Genomic DNA, 21,491 nt, shown 5'->3' with positions numbered 1-21,491 from the left:
CTTTATTGGACAGGGAAAGCTGAGAAGAGATTGGAAATACAGGATAGAGAAGGGAGTGACGTTCAACAAATGGTAATGGTCAGGAGTCAAACAGGCTTTGAGGACTTTGTGACCTCAGTACGTGGGACTTCTGCTCTACCAACCGAGCTAAATCAGCGCCCCACCACAGCTGATTTTAATCGATGCTTTCATGTGCTGTTGGGGGACATTATACCACTCTTAATCCAAAATTACCAACCCTGCCTTTAATTCGGAAAAACTGAACAGATTTTTTCTGATGAATGAGATATCTATGTCATTAATTCAGAAGAACCGGGAAGATTTTTATTTTCTCAAGTGAAAGCCATATCTTTATTTTTTTTCCCCTCAAAACACACACAAGTTGATTATTAAAATTGAATGCATGTATTATAACTTGATGAATTAGGTGGTGTGTAACTCATTACTATGACCACTGAATGGAAGTGAACACTCATCCCATTAAGTGCTAAAGAGAGTGAAGACAGAGGAACAGAGGGTATTATGGTTTAAAAACTACATATTTCATATCAAATCTATTAAATAATCTTTCATATAAACATTTAAAAAAATCAAAGTTCTTAACAATTCAAAATTACTAACTTAAGCTTGTTTTAATGATTTTATTTAAAGACTCAAGAACATCAGTTATATGAAACATTTTGATATCAACACTCATGTTTCCTGATTTGAACAGATTACTGATATGTGCAGCTGGATTATAAATCAGTTTAGTATACAGCACTTAAAAACAAAATAATAGTTAAGCTCCATGCATTATAAACCTTTATACAAAAATAACATTATCACTATGAAGACGATCAATAGGCATGTTTCAATGTGATTTAATGCTAAAAGTTATTCAGTAATACAGACATTTAAAAACAAATTGTTTTAAATGGGATTGGATGTAAGAAGAAAATGAAAAAACATGAAGCACATTCTCTAAAATGGGCAGCTGAAAGTCAAAAGTTGATTCATATAAACAACATTTAAGGATGAGATGAATCACATAGATCAATAATGTGAGAAGCATTGTGCTGCAGCTAGACTTACTCAGTCTGCATTTCTCTTTTTCTAGCTGGTTATTTCTAACTTCTACATTTTCACTGTAGTCAGTTCTTCATATTAATGTTTTCATTTACAAACTAATTTAATTTAATCGTGGTTTTTCTCTTTTTAACATCTTATTTTCAATTAATAAATCAAAATGTACACATTGTTTTGACAGCACAAATAAGTACTGAATGCTATTTCCTTAACAATATCACCCTGTGGTGTTCAAGTGCAGACCCTGGTAAATACTTTCTCTGCATCGTCAGCGAGCATGTCGAGGATCATGTTAAGACTGCTGTAGGTAAAGGTAAAAGAGAGGCCCATTGATACTGGGATTCCAAGTATTGGAATGAATCTGAACCCTTCCTCTGCTGCCAGTAATGCAGCTAAACTGCCGAATTGAACCAACAACCTCAGTAAAAGTTGAGAAGTTAATTCTGTTGCTATCAGAGGTGACATGATGACTTCCTTCAATTCCTCATAAGGAACACCTGAGTAGTTTGCCATTCTCTTCAGTGATGGGATGTCAAGACCAAACCCCAAAACATATGTTGTGACAACACTGACCAGCAAGGCTGTATCAACAGCAACAGAAACCCCCGGAACTGGCACAGCTCCTACAGCTGCAGATAGAGTAGCAAAGTATTTGACCTTTGCTTGGAAAGCCTTTTTCTTTTTTTTGATCATGTCCAGACTGATATTGGGCATGGCAAGCAGAAAGGCTTCCTTCTTGAGTTCAGGAAGTTCTTCCTTCAGTGTCTCCACTAACAGAGGGAAATCATACAGTGTCAGGTCAAAGCTGGACACCAAGAAGACCTGAGGAGACTGGAGACCTTGATCCTGAAGACCTGTGTCAGGGAAAATAAGTTATTCAGGGACAGTTCATTCTTAGATCAGCAAATTAGATTTATTGCCAAGAAGAATTGTTACAACAAAGAAATAATCTACCAAACAAATGTACCTTACTTTTTTTGGGATGTTTATATATATACAGTAAATATAGATAGAGAGAAAATAATACTCAAAGTTAATGACAGCATTAATGTCAAAAGAACATTCTAAGCACTGAGGTAAATCAGTTTATTATTTAATTATTTCTTAAAGGATACATCACCTACCCTGAATGCAGTTTTTCCTGATTTGTATCAGGGTCCTTTCTTCATTGAACTCTTTCTGACTTCTTTTCTCATTACGTATGTTATCATCAATCTTTGAGCGAACAAAGTAGAACTTCTTCTCCATCTTTTGAATCTCCTTAGCCAGCTTCAGATCATTTTCTTTGAAGCGATCAGCTGAGATGATGATGAAGAAGTCAAACTTTTTAAATTCAACCTCCTTCAGGTACTTAGCAGCAGGAAAATTGGGGCTGCCGATACCAGGAAGATCAGAGAATATCACATTGGGATAGTTTGGATGGAGGTACGGTGTGACCTCCATGGTGGTTTCTACACAACCAGTACGAGCAGCTTTCTCATCCTTGTTGTCTATACCTCTAATGGCATTAACAAAGGAGGATTTACCAGAGCCAGTCTTTCCTGTGACAGCAATATTTAGAGGAACATTTTGCTCCTTATCCAAATACTTCTGAATCTTTGCACGAGCTAAGTCTTGATCATTTTTCTCCAGAGCTTCTTTAATTTTTGTATCTATTTGTTGACCACCAGATTGATTCCCCATTGTGCTTCTGGAAAACTGGAATAAAAGAGATGTTATAAAGTCACTATAATCCTCTGACAAATAAAAGTGAATGTAAGACTACAATAATAAACATCATGCACAAAGAAACTATGATGGTAGAAAACACTTAGTAAGTCAAGTACAGCAGCACATGAAGCTTTTCTCTGCATAAAGTCAGAGATTCAATTCTGCCAAGACAGGAAGGGGACTGTGTGAAAATAAAAAATCGGAAACTTGATCTTCCCTGCAGGCTGGAGTTGATTTAAGTCAAGATTTAACTGTTATCACAGTGCTAAGTACGGCTCTGACCAAAAAGACTTTACAATCTGTTAATGAATATAACATCAAACACACAAATGATCTTCAAATATGAATGTTTGTCCCCAGCTCACACCAAATACATCTCACAATGAGCAAAGTGCTGTGTTAATTTATTAATCTGTTTATTTGTCAGGGACATTACATGTAAGCATTGTTAAATCTAATTAAAGTGCAACAGATGTAATGTATCTAGGACTTCTAGACATGGCTAATTTGCAGTCCTTGTTCCGGGTTAGGCTTTGAAGAAATAACACAGATGATACACCAACACAGTAAAATAGACATACAAACTGACATTTGCAGCAGATAAAGATGCATAACAACAAACAGTAAAGCAGACATAGACACGCAGATTGAAAATAATTACTAACTAAACACATATTTTATGCTATACTCACCAGATCAAAAGGTCACTGTACGAGTTGTTATCTTTAAGTGCAGACGCGAAGAAGCATAGAAACAGGAGAAAAGTTTATCAGTCTTGGTCAGCAACCAATCAAAAGTCTTTCTGTGAGTTCAGGACCACCCTTATTTTTAAAGCAGCTGACTTTTAAGAAACATGCTGATTTACAGGAACAGTAGAAGATGCATGCTCTCATGCCTTCTGCAGGTTTATAATAGCGCAAATCTTTATTGTGGCTGATGCTAGAAATCCTCCTTTTCTACATCTTTAGTTTTCATCAAAGCTTTGTCTGTTCAAAAACTAGTGTTTTTTTGGGAGCCCTTATTGTGTGATATCTTCAGCTTTCAACAGCACTAATAATGGTGAATAATATCAGAAGCATGGGGATGTTTCAGCAGTTCTGAAAAAAAATTTGTTTTAGGTTTTTACTAATTTACAAATGTTATTTTTCATGGCAAAAGCTTTCACTTTGATTTCGTACTTCTTAGATTCTCTCCTCAGGTTTATTGAGAGGACAGGAAATCACTCCATGGGAAAGGGAACAAGCACATAAGATTGTGGTGAGACGTCCTCGTGTCTGAGGTGTTGCATGCAGAAGTTTCTGTGACTGATGATTGCAGCAGCGGTCAACTGGCTGTTTTTTTGTGTCTACAAAAGTTATAATACGTGCTCACTAAGGTGAAACGTTTTAATGACACCGCGCAAAAAAAGGAAAACTCACCACACCAACTCATGACAGTAGGCTACTTCTCAAAGTGTGGGAACGTTTAGTGAGCTGTTTCTCACCTAGGTTTGAATGTTTTAGTGTGTGTGTTGTAAATATGTTTATGTAGTAGTTTTTCTGTAGCTTTGTTCATGTGTGTGTGTCTGTATTGTGTGTGTTCAGGTTCGTCTGGTTGTCCTCAGCTTCTAACAGGCTGTGATACACTGTGCAGCTCTAATCTCACATTTTGGTTTTATTCCCAGCAGATACGAGAGTTTGTGTGTTCAAATTCAGGATGTACGTGTGTAATTTTCACTTTAATAAAGTGCTTAAAAAAATAGAATGTACCTGAAATCAGGGCGGCAGTAGCTCAGTGTGGAGGGACTTGGGTTGGAAATCAGAGGGTCGCCAGTTTCCGGAACAAGTCTGGAAATTGGTCTGGTAGCTGGAGAGGTACCAGTCCACTTCCTAAAAACTGTTCAGGTGCCCTTGAGCAAGGCACCAAACCCCAAAACTGCTCTGGAGTGCTCACTGTGGGCAGCCCCCTCACTCTGAGACCTCTCCATTAGTGCATGTTCATATGATCCTGTTTGTGCATCTTTGTGTATTTCAGCAAAGGACTGTGATGTCACAAGATAGTTGTGATGTCACTGCCAGCCTGTTATTTGTGTCCTAGAACACACAAACGTCTAGAAACACATAGCTAACACAGCCACAGAGACAAACAGGAGCGAAACAAACCTCATCCCAGTTCAAAGTCTATTATTTTGTCAGGTGCGATTGAGTTTTATAGAATAACAAACACAATGGCAAACAGACAACCGGAGCAGGAATTTCTCTCTATCAAAAAGAAGAGAGCCATGATTTTGGCATCTCTGGTGATAAAAAGATGTGAGATTAAGAAGTTTCACAAAGCTATAGAAGCAAAGGAGCAGGATGTGTCACAGCTTGAGCGGCGGCTTGATCGTATTAAAAAAGGTCACAGGGAGTCACTCAACAGAGCTGAGGAAAGACTTGCAAAAGCCAACTTGGACTTTGATAGAGCGCACAATTCAAAAGAGGATTTAAACGTGATAAGTGAGGACTTACATGACAAAATAGCGACCATTAACAATGAATTGGAACAGACTGAAGAAATCATGCGTAAATACGATAAGTATAAAAAAATTGTCATCGACTTCTTGTGTGCAGCCTTGGTGGGGAGATGCCTGGACAGTCCACGGCCCAAAACAAAAATTCTGAACTGGATGGTGACAGCTCGGAACTTGAGCAGAAATGAAAGAAAATGCTATCTGATCCCAAGCAGATTGTGGATCAGAGCCAGCAGCTGGTCAAGCTACACCTAGTCCTGTGTCAGAGCGTCACCAGAAACAACGAAATGCTGAAGGAGTTTCGTCTGCAAACAGAGAAAACTGTAAATGCATTAAATGTGGAAGACGAGAAGCTAAACTCTGAGCTAAATGAAGTAAAGGATCAAATCAAGAGATACAAAGAAAGAGGTGCCCAACTCAAACGCAAGGTTCAGCTCCATGATTCAATACCTAAAGATGACCAGGATCTCTTGCTGGAAGCTCTGGGTTTGAGGGTGACTGATGTGTATCGCACCATAGTAGATACTCGGTTTAACACTCTCGACACTTTGGAGAAAATGACCAGTATAGAGCGCCGCATGTTTAGACTGTTTGATCAGCTTGACAAAATTCCTGAATAAGTCTTGGCAGAAATGAGAAAGAAGCATTATATAGAGATGATGATGAGGCTGCATGCAGAGGAGTTTAGGTTGAAACTTGAGAAACTGAAAGAAAGGGAGAAGAAGTGCATGCAAAGATCTACTGCTAATAACATGCCGGTAAAGTGTAAAAAGCTCATGTTCAGATCACCATCAGCATAAAGAAGCAAGAAGAAGAGAAGAAAAATTATTTGCAGGAGGAATATGACCCCTTTCTGTCATTGGACGAGGAGACTAAAATATTTAACAAATGGGATGACAGGTGGAGGCTGAGAAGTCCTACATCCATTTCCTGTAGAGACAATTTCAGGGCTGGAGAAACTTCAGCCGAGTGTTCTCCTGCTAGTGCAGAGTTGTCTCAGCATCAAGCACAAAATGGTACAGAGAAAACTTTGCATAACTCTGGCACTGCTCACATTGAAGAGCTAGGTGAGGTACATCTAAAGCAGAACCACTGTCTCTCAATTTCTGACACCCAAGAGTCAGGGTCAATATATGACACTGAAGATATACAGAGCACCACAAAGTGTTTAAAACAGAACAAGACGCCACCATCTAACAGAGCCAACAAATGGATCAATCCGCTGGTAAACCTTTTGCCATCTACTAACTGAAAGAACACATTCAAAGGACAGTCCTGCCCCCAGCTTGCCGAGAATTACAAGTACCATTCTAAGGAGTCTCGAGAATCCTTGAGGAGATTGGCCACTGTGCAGACCAAGTACATTAAGCAAAACTTGGAGTTCAAAAGGCTGCTGACCAGAAAGACCTAAATGGTTAACAGACATCATTGTCCTGTCCCTTTCTTCTCTTTCTACTCAACCTTTCTGTTCCCCTCTTCTATTTCCCTTTTCGGGTCACCATGAGGCATCAGCGGCTAGCGGCACATGAATGTCCTCCTTTGTGTTGATGAGATTGGATGTTCTGTGTGTGTTAGGGTTTACTCCAGGTGCTCTGGTTTCTCCCACAAAATCTCACATAAAAAAAAAACAGTGAACAGAATCAATCAACACAAACAACAATGAATAATGAATGATAATAAACAGCATTAAAAATAAAAAATTGGGACGGCCAAGTCTATATCAATGCAACATTATCACGGAATTCGATTTGGTGCGCTTTTGTTCCCACCAAAGTCCTCTGAGTGCAACTACTACCTTAGAAATCAATCATTTGACACAAATGATAATTATGAAATTACTTCTCCAAGCACAAACAGCAAATTAACAAACACAAAACTTTGACAGGGAACAGGTTTGTGTTATTTGTACGGAAGAGGAGTAGGGCCACGGAAAAATAAATGTTAGGGTTTGGACTTTAATCTCAGGATTCTGACTTTTTTTCTCAGTCAGACTTAAAAAAATAAAAAATAAATAAAACGGACCCCCCCAAAAAATGTTTCAGTGGCCCTAATACTCTCCTCTCATAATCTTTATCTGCAACTATGTAAAGAGTAATAGGTATAGAACGGTCACCTCACTGTCATGTTTCCAGTTTGCACTAAAGAGGTCAAAGTAAAGTATAGCCTACACTGTCTAAACATTTCACTTTATACTAGATTTGGAGGGGAATGCTGAAAGTAGTTGCTGTTATATTTCCTACAGTCGAGACAACCCCAAATGTCAAATGCTCAGACATGTAGTGAAGTTTTTTACTGCAACACGAAACAGGTGAGAAGAGGTCATTTAGAGACACACACACACTCCTCTGTTCCTATTCATCTGTTTCTGCCAGCTTTAACAGGTCAAGTACCTAGACTTCATTCTTAATTTAATATTCTTCATAGTTCAGTGTAGTTAACCAAAGAATTCAACATGTAATAAAAATAGTCATTTCAGAAACTTGTTGATTTGCAGCTTCAGTCATGTCAGTGTTTGTCTACCCCACAGGGATGTAAGGTTCATTGTAACGAATATATTGTCACATCTAAACTAACCAAAATATTGTTTCAGAGATGAAGTTTTAACTTCATGTGAGCAGTCAGTGGAAAGCTTTTATCTTAATGCAGTGTGTTTGTCTCTCAAGCCTTGTTGTCTTTAAAACAGACAAACAGCTGAGAGTAACTTCTGTTAATGGATAAAGAGCAACAAAACAGTTCTGCAAAATATGACAAGGCAGGATGATCAGGTTATAACTAAAAACTACATTCTTAATGTACAGCTGGTGTAAAGAAACAACGGTGACATCTAGTGGTCAAATCATCAACTACAGCACAAGGCTTTAAAACGCTTCACAATCATTTCTGAGGGATATAATCTCCAGTGGGAACTAACCTATGCTTGGATTTATGCACAGCTGGTGCAACCCATTGCTGATTTGTTTTTTCTTTTCAAGATTATTTTTCAGCCTTTTTGTCTTTATTGGACAGGGAAAGCTAAGAAGAGACAGAGAATGAAATGACGTGCACCAAATGGTCATGGTCAGGAGTCAAACAAGCATTGAGGCCTCAGTATGTGGGACTCATGCTCTACCAACTGAGTTAAACCAGCGCCCCACCAGAGCTTTCATGTGTCATGGCATGCTCTCCACACAGTCTTTCACATTGCTGTTGGGGGACATTATACCACTCTTGACGCAAAAATTCAAGCAGCTCAGCTTTACTGAATGGCTTGTGAGGTGATCACCAAATCCTCAATTAGTATAATGAGATGTGCCTCCTTTGAATTTTATCAGACACTACAAAAGGATGCCTTCTATGCATATAGAGATGCTGATAGAAATATTTGCAGTGGTCTCTTCATTTTTTCTATAACTTTATATATTTTCTTCTTTCTGATCACTACCTTCAGCTTGTAGAACATACATCAAATCAAGTGAAAAAGGTGCACTTCTTCATGCCGATTACAAATCATTGATTCTGAAAGTCCCTCTTCCCGCCTGACTTACTGACCAGTTTGACATCTGTGATGACGATGTCATGGCTCACGGCCTTGCACATGTCGTAGACGGTCAATGCCGCAACAGAAACTGCTGTCAAGGCCTCCATAAAGATAAAGATAAAGATAAAGATAAACTTTATTGATCCCCCATGGGGGAAATTTGTGCATTACAGCAGCTCCAGAAAACAGGGGACGAGGAATATACTTATAAAAAATAAAAATACAGGTTAAAAAACAGATCAAACATATTTACATCATTTAAATAAAAATAAAAAATACAATAGTGTAAAAAAATACAATAATGTACATGTAAAATTACACAGTAACTTGTTATTAACAAAACACACACAGTGTGTAGCATGAGGTGGTGATGTTGTTAAACAGTCTGATCAAACAGTCTGACTTCAGATGGGATGAACGACCTGCGGTAGCGCTCTGTCTTGCAGGGTGGATGTCTGAGTCTGCTGCTGAAGGAGCTGCTCAGGGCCCCCACAGTGTCATGCAGGGGGTGAGAGGGGTTGTCCATGATGGATGTCAGCTTCACTAACATCCTCCTCTCACCCACCTCCTCTACAGAGTCCAGAGGACAGTCCAAGACAGAACTGGCCCTCCTGACCAGTCTGTTCAGTCTCTTCCTGTCTCTCTCTGTGCTCCCTCCTCCCCAGCAGACCACTGCATAGAAAAGTGCAGACGCCACCACAGTGTCATAAAAAGTCCGTAGCAGAGTCCTGCACACTCCAAAGGACCTCAGTCGTCTCGGCAGGTGAAGTCGACATTGGCCCTTCTTGTACAGGACGTCGGTGTTGTGTGACCAGTCCAGTTTGTTGTTGAGGTGAACACCCAGGTATGTGTACTTCTCCACCCTCTCGATGTCCAAGCCCTGGATGTTCACCAGTGCAGTCTGGGGTGACTGCGGAAGTCAATCACCATCTCCTTTGTCTTGCTGGCATTGAGCTGAAGGTAGTTGAGCTCACTCCAGTCGACAAATCTCGACCCCTGTCCTTCCCGTAGTGCGACACGTTGCTGTGATGACCGCAGCGTCCTGCAGCTCATCCAGGTGAGAGGTGACTGAGACGTGGTCCAAGGGGAGCGGGTGGCAGAGTGGGATGAGGACCGAGGTCTGCTTGGAAGCCATGATGCCAGACAACTGTGCCACGGCCAGGGCATCACCCTTGGCCAGCTGGTTGTCCCTCAGCAGCTGGAATGCGATGGGGCCCAGGATGACGGTAGCACTGGCTGTGGCCGCTCGCCGTGTGGGATTTTTCCCCCCTACATCCACCATGGAGGCACGGCCTGGGCGTCTGTGTGCGTCAGCTGGGCTTCAGTGGTTTCATTCTGGTGGGTGTTGGAGACGCTTGTGCTTGACCTACTCTGATCACTGACACACCGTCGGAGTTTAAGACTATGGTCTTCACTTGAGCTTTTATTATGGCACAGTCTAACATTGTAGTGCTTTACATTCATTTTGGCATTCATTAGTGTGCAAAAAACAGGCGTTCCTAGAGTCCTGAGTACGTTCTTCTTCAGAACGTTAGGACTCCTGGCTATTGCGTACCTGAGACAGCCTTCATTAATGCTTCTCCTGATATTTGTGCGGGAGGTTGAATTTGAAGTCTTGCTGAAATTGAGACTATCTGCAATCTCAGAGGAGGGAAGAAGTGTTTCACTTTGGATGTTTTCTGTCACATTGGGTGTTTCATTGTTCATTTCTGACCAGGCATGTATTCCCCCACTCATTTGGGTCCTAGAGGAGCAAAAACAGTCTCCTTGTATTGAACGAGTGCAGTGTGGAAGGCACAATAAATCCATTTCTCTCATTGGGACTCTTCTGCTGCCTGAAGCGCACATGTGAGGAGTTGTGTCTGCAGAGAGGACTGTGTTGTTTGGAAGCTGGGAAACAATGGGGAAATCTCTCTGGCTGTCTTGTGACATAGGCGGTTGGAATCTGGTACCTGTTGGAAAAAGGAGCATCTGTCAAGGACAATGCTAAAAACAAGAAAGTGTGTATGTAGATGAAGATGTAATACTACTTTAATATGGTAACACCTGATCCTTCTATATATATTTAGATCTAAATGACTTTGTGGTAATAAAGTTGGAATGGAAGTATTTTGATCAGTGTTTTTCATGCAAACAAACTGTTGCAAAAATTACAGCCAGTGTCACATCTGCTGGTTAAAGCGATCTCATTTCACAGCTTTTTGTACCTGTTTGTCATTTAGACCCCAAATTATAGAGCTCAGGTTCAAACATGTAGGAATACGATCAAGATTGTATCTGTCATTGGTTCAATGTACATTTGATTGTCTATATTTCAGTGTGAAAGGGCTGCAAATACAGTGGTATTTACAGAAAATCCTGACTGGGCAGTGATGGAAAAATCTGAGTGTGAGAGGTTTGTACGTACAGCCATGTCACCCACCAATGAGGATCATAGGCCGGTTCTTCATCTTGGAGATATTGAACATTCCTGGAGACGCAAACAGAAGATTGTAACATTTCATGTGGAAGTTTACCCCGACCCTGGTGTGTCTGAAGACAAGTCTACCTGCATGTTGTTTCTTCTTCCTGCCCACTGCTGCTCCGATAATCTGCAGAAGCTCTTCCTCTGATGATCCTGAGCGCAAGAAATCTCTCAAGGACACCTCAGAGTTCCCAAACAAACACACCTGAAAGAAGACAGACAAGGAGGGAACAGAGGACAATAAATGAAGGCTTATGTCTAAATGACTAATATGTACAAAAAGCTGTGAGACGGGCTGTAAAGTAATCTTAGAGGGAAAATGTGCTTTGTCAAAAGTCCTGTTCAGACTCATTTCTGCAACAGCGCGGTAATTAAGCTCAACCGTCATCTTTGTACATTCATATGGATTTGGCGGCAGCTTAATATTGGTGTCCCAGTTTGTGAATTCACATTGTGTTTCAAAAGCACTAGACAGTCCCTCCAGGATATTGCAGACTGTTTGGGGGATTGTTGCGGCTTAAAATGCCTGATTTTGCGGCAGCTTTTCAAAAAAATAAAAATAAAACGTGTGTGGATTAATTTAATCTTAATTTAAAGTCCCGACTGAAATCGCTACTTTTAGTTAACAACAAAAAATGTAACAAATGTATACATTATTATAAAACCTTTCCCCTCTATTTAAATAATTATTTCATTATTTAAATGCGTCTTTATTGGTTTATTTTATATTCTGTATATTACTGTCTTTCTTTTCTACTTTCCTTTATGTAGCCTACTGTATGCTATTTAGTTATTTAATCTGTCTTTTACTTGATTTACATTGTGATATTGTTTTTTGTTTACCTGACTGTATATGCGCATTACTCTTCTTGAATAAAGTTAAACAAAAAAAACAAAAAAAATGGGTGGATGCGGCCGGTTCGGGAAACGTAAATGACACCACTTCCTTACTGAATGAATCAGACGAAGTAGGAACAAATATCTGCCTACTGTGCGTGCCTACTAAATAGTAGGTACTAAACAGTATGCAGCACGGATAGTAGGTACTGTCTACTGCCTACTGACAGATTGAGTAGGTACTTGGCAATTCTGATACAGCCAGGGAATTAACAAACAACATATAAAAGGAAAGAGAGGAGCTGCCAGGATATGGATCATGACAGTAATGTTGCTTAGTGTTCATAATGGATTAATATCCAGGTATTTTACCTGCTCTTTTGTAAAGTGTCTTGAGATAACATTTGTTATGAAATGGGGCCATGCAAATAAAAGTTTGATTTCTTGATTTTTGCAGAGGAGATGAGGGATCTGGCTCAGTGGTGTTACCTCATCATGAAGCAATTTTATCTATCTCAAGAACTCCTGGCACTTGATTTCCTGATTTCTTCTGTGTGTTGCGAGAATGTGTTTGAGATTCATTGCTGTATGAAGGAACAAACTGTTTTATACTGCATACCCGTACTGCCAGTATCGTTTCACTTTTTTAATTTGAACAACACCAGCTGGTTCTATTAGAAAAAATAATTCAGGGGCGCTGGTAGCTTAGTGGTTAGTGTGCGACCCTCTTAGGGAGGCTGTATAGTCCTCTAGGTGAGATGAGTCTAAGAAATGGCTGCTCTCAATCCAGACACTGAGCGAGGGGTGGGGATGAGGAGGAGGGGAAGCAGTGCAATGAAGGGACAGCTTTGTTAAAGTGCACCATCTACTGGACATCTTCTCTCAAAGTTTCAAATGATAGGCGTCTATCTCCTGAAATAAATAAATAAATTACAAATAAGTAAGAATGATCGTTAAGGTTTATTGCTTACTGAAGTTTAATTTGATCAGATGAATCCTCTTTTACAGAAGCTTATTGCAATAACTAGTGAAAATAAAAAAACTCTTGTGTTTTTCTGAATAAATGAGTTAAGCCTCTAGCTAGTTAATAAAAACGGGGCAGTTTTTTTCCCTCTCAATGAGGTATCTAAGTCGTGAATTCAGACGAACGGAAGATTTATATTTTCTCAAGTGAAAGCCATATGTTCTTTATTTTTCCCTCAAAACACACACACACACACACACACACACACACACACACACAGATATGTGTGTAGAAGTGGATAAATCAGAATTCATTCATGTTATTTGATGACAAATTAATCATGTAAATTGTCGACACCAGTAATGTAAACAAGTGCTTATAATAATAAGTTGTGTTTTGATTAATGTTGATAATTTAAATTGAATATCTGTATTATAAATTTTAATTACATTTTGTGTAAATCAGTACAATGACCACATGTGGTGTAAAAGCGCTTTGAGTAGTCGGAAGACTAGAAAAGCGCTTTATAAGTTCAAGTCCATTTACCATTTAGATGGCAGTGAACGCTCATCATAATAAGTGCTAAAGAGAGGGTAGACAGTTACAAGGAACAGAGGGTATTATGGTTTAAAAACTAGATATTTCATATAAAATCTATTAAATAATCTTTAATATAAACATTTAAAAAAATCAAAGTTCTTAACAATTCAAAATAACTAACTTAAGCTTTTTTTAATGATTTTATTTAAAGACTCAAGAACATCAGTTATATGAAACATTTTGATATCAACACTCATGTTTCCTGATTTAAACAGATTACTGATATGTGCAGCTGGATTATAAATCAGTTTAGTATACAGCACTTAAAAACAGCAGAGCTGTACAAAAATAATAGTTAAGTTCCATGCATTATAAACCTTTATACAAAAATAACATTATCTCTATGAAGACGATCAATAGGCATGTTTTTAATGTGATTTCAATGAATAGCTCAAAATGTACACATTGTTTTACAGCACAAATAAATACTAAATGCTATTTCTTTAACAATATCAGCATGAGATGTTCAAGTGGACCCTAGTAAATACCCTCTCTGCATCGTCAGCAAGCACGTTGAGGATCATGTTAAGACTTTTGTAGGTAAAGGTAAAAGAGAGGCCCATTGCTGCTGGGATTCCAAGTATTGGAATGAATCTGAACCCTTCCTCTGCTGCCATTAATGCAACTAAGCTGCCTAATTGAGACAACAACTTCTGTAAAAGTTCAGGAGTTTGATTTACTGTTGCCAGAGGTGACTTGAGGACTTTCCTCAATTCCTCATAAGAAGCCCCTGAGTATTTTGCCATTCTCTTCAGTGATGGGATGTCAAGACCAAACCCAAATCCATATTGTTTGATAACACCGCCTAGCAAGGCTGTATCAACAGCGACAGAAACCCCCGGAACTGGCACAGCTGCTCCAATAGCAGATAGAGTAGCCCAGTATTTGACCTTTGCTTGAAATGCCTTTTTCTTTTCTTTGATCATGTCCAGACTGATATTGGGCATGGCAAGCAGAAAGGCTTCCTTCTTGAGTTCAGGAAGTTCTTCCTTCAGGGTCTCCACTAACAGAGGGAAATCATACAGTTTCAGGTGAAAGCTGGACACCAAGAAGACCTGAGGAGACTTGAGACCTAGATCCTGAAGACCTGTCAGAAACAAAAAGTTATTTGAGGACAGTTTTTTCTCAAAGCAGCAAAACTTCTTAATCATTAAAGTAATTTGATCTTAACAGATAATTACTTTAATCCAATAACTGTACTGGTTTGTAGTTTATATATTTTGACATGCTATAAAACATCAAATAGGAGTTCATCACGATTAAACAAGCTGAGTGTGGCTGCATGTTGACAATGAAACACTGCTCTCAATTAGACGTCTTTAAAGAAGGTCATTGTAGTGTAACAGGTTTTTTTCACACAAGTGCTATAGTAATAGTAATAATATTAAATACATTTAAATATATATATATGTATATATATATATACATATATATATATACACTATACAAAAAGTAAGTAAATGTGTGTTTTGTAGATTATTCCTTTGTTGTAACAATGCTTCTTGGCAATAGATCTTTTACCATTGGAAACTCCTAACATCATAGGAGGCAATCTCAATTTAGACAGATATCAAGATGAGATTCTGCAACCAGTGACAATCCCATATCTCTACAGTCTCCATGACGACAATGCTCGCCCTCACAGAGCGGGGTTTATCGGAGACTTCCTCCAGAATTTGGGAGTGGATAGCTAGAGAGAGACTGCCTGCCTGCAGTTCTGAGTCTTGAAATGCCATAAATTGTCCAGCTGTCTCAGGAATCGTTTGAACAGCTTGCATTACAGGTTTAGTTGTGGCAAATAATCCTAGAGCATCTAATTCTCTAATTTTCTTCAACAGTTATTGGGCTCAATTTTGTGAGAAATCTGTCAGTTCCTGAATGTGAGTGTCTTTATGTTGTTTCGTAAACTATGGAAATTAACTTTCCAATTTCATTTCAACGATCATTTTCATAGCTCAATGTATCACATTCATCAATCTATGTTTCTATGTTTATATTAGGCATTGAAGTAGGAAGGAAATAACAGATTGATCCAAGCGTCAACTAAGAGCTCCACCAATTAATAAATCCTTTTGAATTAGTTAATGGTGGTGGTGCATCTTGCATTTGTTAAAACAAAGAAATAATCTACCAAACACAAATGTCCCTACTTTTTGTGCAATGTATATTTATGAGAGAGCGCGAGAGAGATAATTAATGTCAAAAAACATTACAAGCAGTGAAGTAAAACATTTTATTGTTTGATTTTCGATACATCACCAACCCTTGATGCAGTTTTTCCTGATTTGTGTCAGGGTCCTTTCTTCATTGAACTCTTTCTGACTTCTTTCCTCGTCACTTATGTTATGGTCAATCTTTGAGCGAACAAAGTAGAACTTCTTCTCCATCTTTTGAATCTCCTTAGCCAGCTTCACATCATTTTCTCTGAAGCGATCAGCTGAGATGATGAAGAAGAAGTCAAACTTTTCAAATCCAACCTTCTTCAGGTACTCAGCAGCAGGATACTTGGAGTACTCAGAGATTCAATTCTGCCAAGACAGGAAGGGGACTGTGTGAAAATAAAAAAATAGGAAACTTGATCTTCCCTGCAGGCTGGAGTTGATTTAAGACAAGATTTAACTGTTATCACATTGCTAAGTACGTCACTGACCAAAAATACTTTACAATCTGTTAATGAATATAACATCAAACACACAAATGATCTTCAAATATGAAATGTTTGTCACCAGCTCACACCAAATATATCTCACAATGAGCAAAATGCTGTGTTTATTTATTAATCTGTTTATTTGTCAGGGACATTACATGTAAGCATTGTTAAATCTAATTAAAGTGCAACAGATGTAATGTATCTAGGACTTCTAGACATGGCTAATTTGCAGTCCTTGTTCCGGGTTAGGCTTTGAGGAAATAACACAGATGATACACCAACGCAGTAAAATAGACATACAAACTGACATTTGCAGCAGATAAAGATGCATAACAACAAACAGCAAAGCAGACATAGACACGCAGATTGAAAATAATTACTAACTAAACACATATTTTATGCTATACTCACCAGATCAAAAGATCACTGTACGAGTTGTTATCTTTAAGTGCAGACGCGAAGAAGCATAGAAACAGGAGAAAAGTTTATCAGTCTTGGTCAGCAACCAATCAAAAGTCTTTCTGTGAGTTCAGGACCACCCTTATTTTTAAAGCAGCTGACTTTTAAGAAACATGCTGATTTACAGGAACAGTAGAAGCTGCATGCTCTCATGCCTTCTGCAGGTTAATAATAGCGCAAATCTTTATTGTGGCTGATGCTAGAAATCCTCCTTTTCTACATTTTTAGTTTTCATCAAAGCTTTGTCTGTTCAAAAACTAGTGTTTTTTTGGGAGCCCTTATTGTGTGATATCTTCAGCTTTCAACAGCACTAATAATGGTGAATAATATCAGAAGCATGGGGATGTTTCAGCAGCTCTGAAAAAAATGTGTTTTAGCTTTTTACTAATTTACAAATGTTATTTTTCATGGCAAAAGCTTTCACTTTTATTTCGTACTTCTTCGATTCTTTTCTCAGGTTTATTGAGAGGACAGGAAATCACTCCATGGGAAAGGGAACAAGCACATAAGATTGTGGTGAGACGTCCTCGTCTCTGAGGTGTTGCATGCAGAAGTTTCTGTGACTGATGATTGCATCAGCGGTCAACTGGCTGTTTTTTTGTGTCTACAAAAGTTATAATACGTGCTCACTAAGGTGAAACGTTTTAATGACACCGCGCAAAAAAAGGAAAACTCACCACACCAACTCATGACAGTGGGCTACTTCTCTCAAGTGTGGGAACATTTAGTGAGCTGTTTCTCACCTAGGTTTGAATGTTTTAGTGTGTGTGTGTGTGTGTGTGTGTGTGTGCGTGTTGTAATTATGTTTATGTAGTAGTTTTTCTGTAGCTTTGTTCATGTGTGTGTGTCTGTATTGTGTGTGTTCAGGTTTGTCTGGTTGTCCTCAGCTTCTAACAGGCTGTGATACATTGTGCAGCTCTAATCTCACATTTTGGTTTTATTCCCAGCAGATACAAGAGAGTTTGTGTGTTGTGTGTTCAAATTCAGGATGTACGTGTGTAATTTTCACTTTAATAAAGTGCTTAAAAAAATGAAATCAGGGCGGCAGTAGCTCAGTGTGTAGGGACTTGGGTTGGGAATTGGAGGGTCGCCAGTTTCCGGAACAAGTCTGGAAATTGGTCTGGTAGCTGGAGAGGTACCAGTCCACTTCCTGAGAACTGTTGAGGTGCCCTTGAGCAAGGCACCGAACTCCAAAACTGCTCTGGAGTGCTCACTGTGGGCAGCCCCCTCACTCTGAGACCTCTCCATTAGTGCATGTTCATATGATCCTGTTTGTGCATCTTTGTGTATTTCAGCAAAGGACTGTGATGTCACAAGATAGTTGTGATGTCACTGCCAGCCTGTTATTTGTGTCCTAGAACACACAAACGTCTAGAAACACATAGCTAACACAGCCACAGAGACAAACAGGAGCAAAACAAACCTCATCCCAGTTCAAAGTCTATTATTTTGTCAGGTGCGATTGAGTTTTATAGAATAACAAACACAATGGCAAACAGACAACCGGAGCAGGAATTTCTCTCTATCCAAAAGAAGAGAGCCATGATTTTGGCATCTCTGGTGATAAAAAGATGTGAGATTAAGAAGTTTCACAAAGCTATAGAAGCAAAGGAGCAGGATGTATCACAGCTTGAGCGGCGGCTTGATCGTATTAAAAAAGGTCACAGGGAGTCACTCAACAGAGCTGAGGAAAGACTTGCAAAAGCCAACTTGGACTTTGATAGAGCGCACAATTCAAAAGAGGATTTAAACGTGATAAGTGAGGACTTACATGACAAAATAGCGACCATTAACAATGAATTGGAACAGACTGAAGAAATCATGCGTAAATACGATAAGTATAAAAAAATTGTCATCGACTTCTTGTGTGCAGCCTTGGTGGGGAGATGCCTGGACAGTCCACGGCCCAAAACAAAAATTCTGAACTGGATGGTGACAGCTCGGAACTTGAGCAGAAATGAAAGAAAATGCTGTCTGATCCCAAGCAGATTGTGGATCAGAGCCAGCAGCTGGTCAAGCTACACCTAGTCCTGTGTCAGAGCGTCACCAGAAACAACGAAATGCTGAAGGAGTTTCGTCTGCAAACAGAGAAAACTGTAAATGCATTAAATGTGGAAGAAGAGAAGCTAAACTCTGAGCTAAATGAAGTAAAGGATCAAATCAAGAGATACAAAGAAAGAGGTGCCCAACTCAAACGCAAGGTTCAGCTCCATGATTCAATACCTAAAGATGACCAGGATCTCTTGCTGGAAGCTCTGGGTTTGAGGGTGACTGATGTGTATCGCACCATAGTAGATACTCGGTTTAACACTCTCGACACTTTGGAGAAAATGACCAGTATAGAGCGCCGCATGTTTAGACTGTTTGATCAGCTTGACAAAATTCCTGAAGAAGTCTTGGCAGAAATGAGAAAGAAGCATTACATAGAGATGATGATGAGGCTGCGTGCAGAGGAGTTTAGGTTGAAACTTGAGAAACTGAAAGAAAGGGAGGAGAAGTGTATGCAAAGATCTACTGCTAATAACAAGCCGGTAAAGTGTAAAAAGCTCATGTTCAGATCACCATCAGCATAGAGAAGCAAGAAGAAGAAAAGAAAGATGATTTGCAGGAGGAATATGACCCCTTTCTATCATTGGACAAGGAGACTAAAATATTTAACAAATGGGATGACAGGTGGAGGCTGAGAAGTCCTACATCCATTTCCTGTAGAGACAATTTCAGGGCTGGAGAAACTTCAGCCGAGTGTTCTCCTGCTAGTGCAGAGTTGTCTCAGCATCAAGCACAAAATGGTACAGAGAAAACTTTGCATAACTCTGGCACTGCTCACATTGAAGAGCTAGGTGAGGTACATCTAAAGCAGAACCTCTGTCTCTCAATTTCTGACACCCAAGAGTCTGGATATACAGAGCACCACAAAGTGTTTAAAACAGAACAAGACGCCACCATCTAACAGAGCCAACAAATGGATCAATCCGCTGGTAAACCGTTTGCCATCTATTAACTGAAAGAACACATTCAAAGGACAGTCCTGCCCCCAGCTTGCCGAGAATTACAAGTACCATTCTAAGGAGTCTCGAGAATCCTTGAGGAGATTGGCCACTGTGCAGACCAAGTACATTAAGCAAAACTTGGAGTTCAAAAGGCTGCTGACCAGAAAGACCTAAATGGTTAACAGACATCATTGTCCTGTCCCTTTCTTCTCTTTCTACTCAACCTTTCTGTTCCCCTCTTCTATTTCCCTTTTCGGGTCACCATGAGGCATCAGCGGCTAGCGGCACATGAATGTCCTCCTTTGTGTTGATGAGATTGGATGTTCTGTGTGTGTTAGGGTTTACTCCAGGTGCTCTGGTTTCTCCCACAAAATCTCACATTAAAAAAAAACACTGAACAGAATCAATCAACACAAACAACAATGAATAATGAATGATAATAAACAGCATTAAAAATCTAAAATTGGGACGGCCATATCTGTATCAATGCAACATTATGTCAGAATTCGGTTTGGTGCGCTTTTGTTCCCACCAAAGTCCTCTGAGTGCAACTACTGAGATAAGATATAAGATATGTTTATTGTCACTGTACAAGTACAACAAAATATTGTTGGAGCAAGCCTGTAGATGCCTAATATCAGAAATATACAAATACTAAAGCTACCTTAGAAATCAGTGATTTGACACATACGATAATTATGAAATTACTTTATTAATATCTCCGAGCACAAACAGCAAATTAACCATCACAAAACTTTGACAGGGAACAGGTTTATGTGTTATTTGTACGGAAGAGGAGTAGGGCCACGGAAAAATAATCTGCAACTATGTAAAGAGTAATGGGTATAGAACGGTCACCTCACTGTCATGTTTCCAGTTTGCACTAAAGAGGTCAAAGTAAAGTATAGCCTACACTGTCTAAACATTTCACTTTATACTAGATTTGGAGGGGAATGCTGAAAGTAGTTACTGTTATATTTCCTACAGTCGAGACAACCCCAAATGTCAAATGCTCAGACATGTAGTGAAGTTTTTTACAGCAACACGAAGCAGGTGAGAAGAGGTCATTTAGAGACACACACACACTCCTCTGTTCCCATTCATCTGTTTCTGCCAGCTTTAACAGGTCAAGTACCTAGACTTCATTCTTAATTTAATATTTTTCATAGTTCATTGAGGTGAACCAAAAAATAAAAAAAATAATTCAACATGTAATAAAAATAGAGGCTGCTCTCAGTTTGCTCCAAAAACAATAGAGAAACACTGAAGCCTAACCTCTATTCTTAGCAGTTTGCACTTTCTGAAAGTGTTGTAAGATAGAAATTAATTTCAGAAACTTGTTGATTTGCAGCTTCAGTCATGTCAGTGTTTGTCTGCCCCACAGGGATGTAAGGTTCATAGTAACGAGTATATTGTCACATTTAAACTAACCAAAATATTGTTGCAGAGATTAAGTTTTAACTTCATGTGAAAAGAAACAACATCTAGTGGTCAAATCACCAACTATAGCACAAGGCTTTAAAACACTTCACAATCATTTCTGAGGGATGTAAACTCCAGTGGGAACTAACCTATGCTTGGATTTATGCACAGCTGGTGCAACCCATTGCTGATTTGTTTTTCATTTTTAAGATTATTTTTCAGTCTTTTTGTCTTTATTGGACAGGGAAAGCTGAGAAGAGACAGAGAATGAAATGACGTGCACCAAATGGTCATGGTCAGGAGTCAAACAAGCATTGAG

At 39.1% G+C, this 21,491-nt stretch overlaps 2 protein-coding genes and 1 long non-coding RNA gene across 3 annotated transcripts; all 3 read right to left on the bottom strand.

Moving 5' to 3' along the window:
* Positions 1–627: 627 nt before the first annotated feature.
* LOC136177021 (interferon-inducible GTPase 5-like) lies at positions 628–2,937 on the bottom strand. The gene is made up of 2 exons (XM_065947756.1): positions 2,193–2,937; positions 628–1,922 (listed from the first exon to the last, which is right to left on the bottom strand). Exons 1-2 carry the CDS (start codon positions 2,749–2,751, stop codon positions 1,300–1,302), a joined length of 1,182 nt encoding a protein of 393 aa, XP_065803828.1. The 5' UTR covers positions 2,752–2,937; the 3' UTR covers positions 628–1,299.
* Positions 2,938–10,189: 7,252 nt separating this feature from the next.
* Positions 10,190–11,461, bottom strand: LOC136177016 (uncharacterized). Its single transcript, XR_010664668.1, has 3 exons — positions 11,335–11,461; positions 11,194–11,256; positions 10,190–10,738 (listed from the first exon to the last, which is right to left on the bottom strand). It is a non-coding gene; the product is annotated as an uncharacterized lncRNA (long non-coding RNA).
* Positions 11,462–14,103: 2,642 nt separating this feature from the next.
* Positions 14,104–16,038, bottom strand: LOC136183300 (interferon-inducible GTPase 5-like). Its single transcript, XM_065966639.1, has 2 exons — positions 15,915–16,038; positions 14,104–14,738 (listed from the first exon to the last, which is right to left on the bottom strand). The coding sequence occupies exons 1-2, from the start codon at positions 16,036–16,038 to the stop codon at positions 14,104–14,106; spliced, it is 759 nt and encodes a 252-aa protein (XP_065822711.1).
* Between the last annotated feature and the right edge of the window lie 5,453 nt (positions 16,039–21,491).

Source organism: Labrus bergylta, chromosome 18 (genome assembly GCF_963930695.1).
Source record: "Labrus bergylta chromosome 18, fLabBer1.1, whole genome shotgun sequence".
In the NCBI taxonomy this organism is placed as follows: Eukaryota; Metazoa; Chordata; class Actinopteri; order Labriformes; family Labridae; genus Labrus; species Labrus bergylta.
Note: the sequence above shows the minus strand (reverse complement) of the source record. Positions and strands in the feature narration are given on the sequence as shown.

Bases quoted from the DNA above. Each gene is read 5' to 3' on its own strand.
- LOC136183300 (XM_065966639.1), bottom strand. From the start codon at position 16,038: ATGGAGAAGAAGTTCTACTTTGTTCGCTCAAAGATTGACCATAACATA. The intron at 14,739-15,914 runs GTTGGTGATGTA...TGTTTCTGACAG, and splicing joins CAGGAAAAACTGCATCAAGG to GTCTTCAGGATCTAGGTCTC.
- LOC136177021 (XM_065947756.1), bottom strand. From the start codon at position 2,751: ATGGGGAATCAATCTGGTGGTCAACAAATAGATACAAAAATTAAAGAA. The intron at 1,923-2,192 runs GTAGGTGATGTA...TCCCTGACACAG, and splicing joins CAGGAAAAACTGCATTCAGG to GTCTTCAGGATCAAGGTCTC.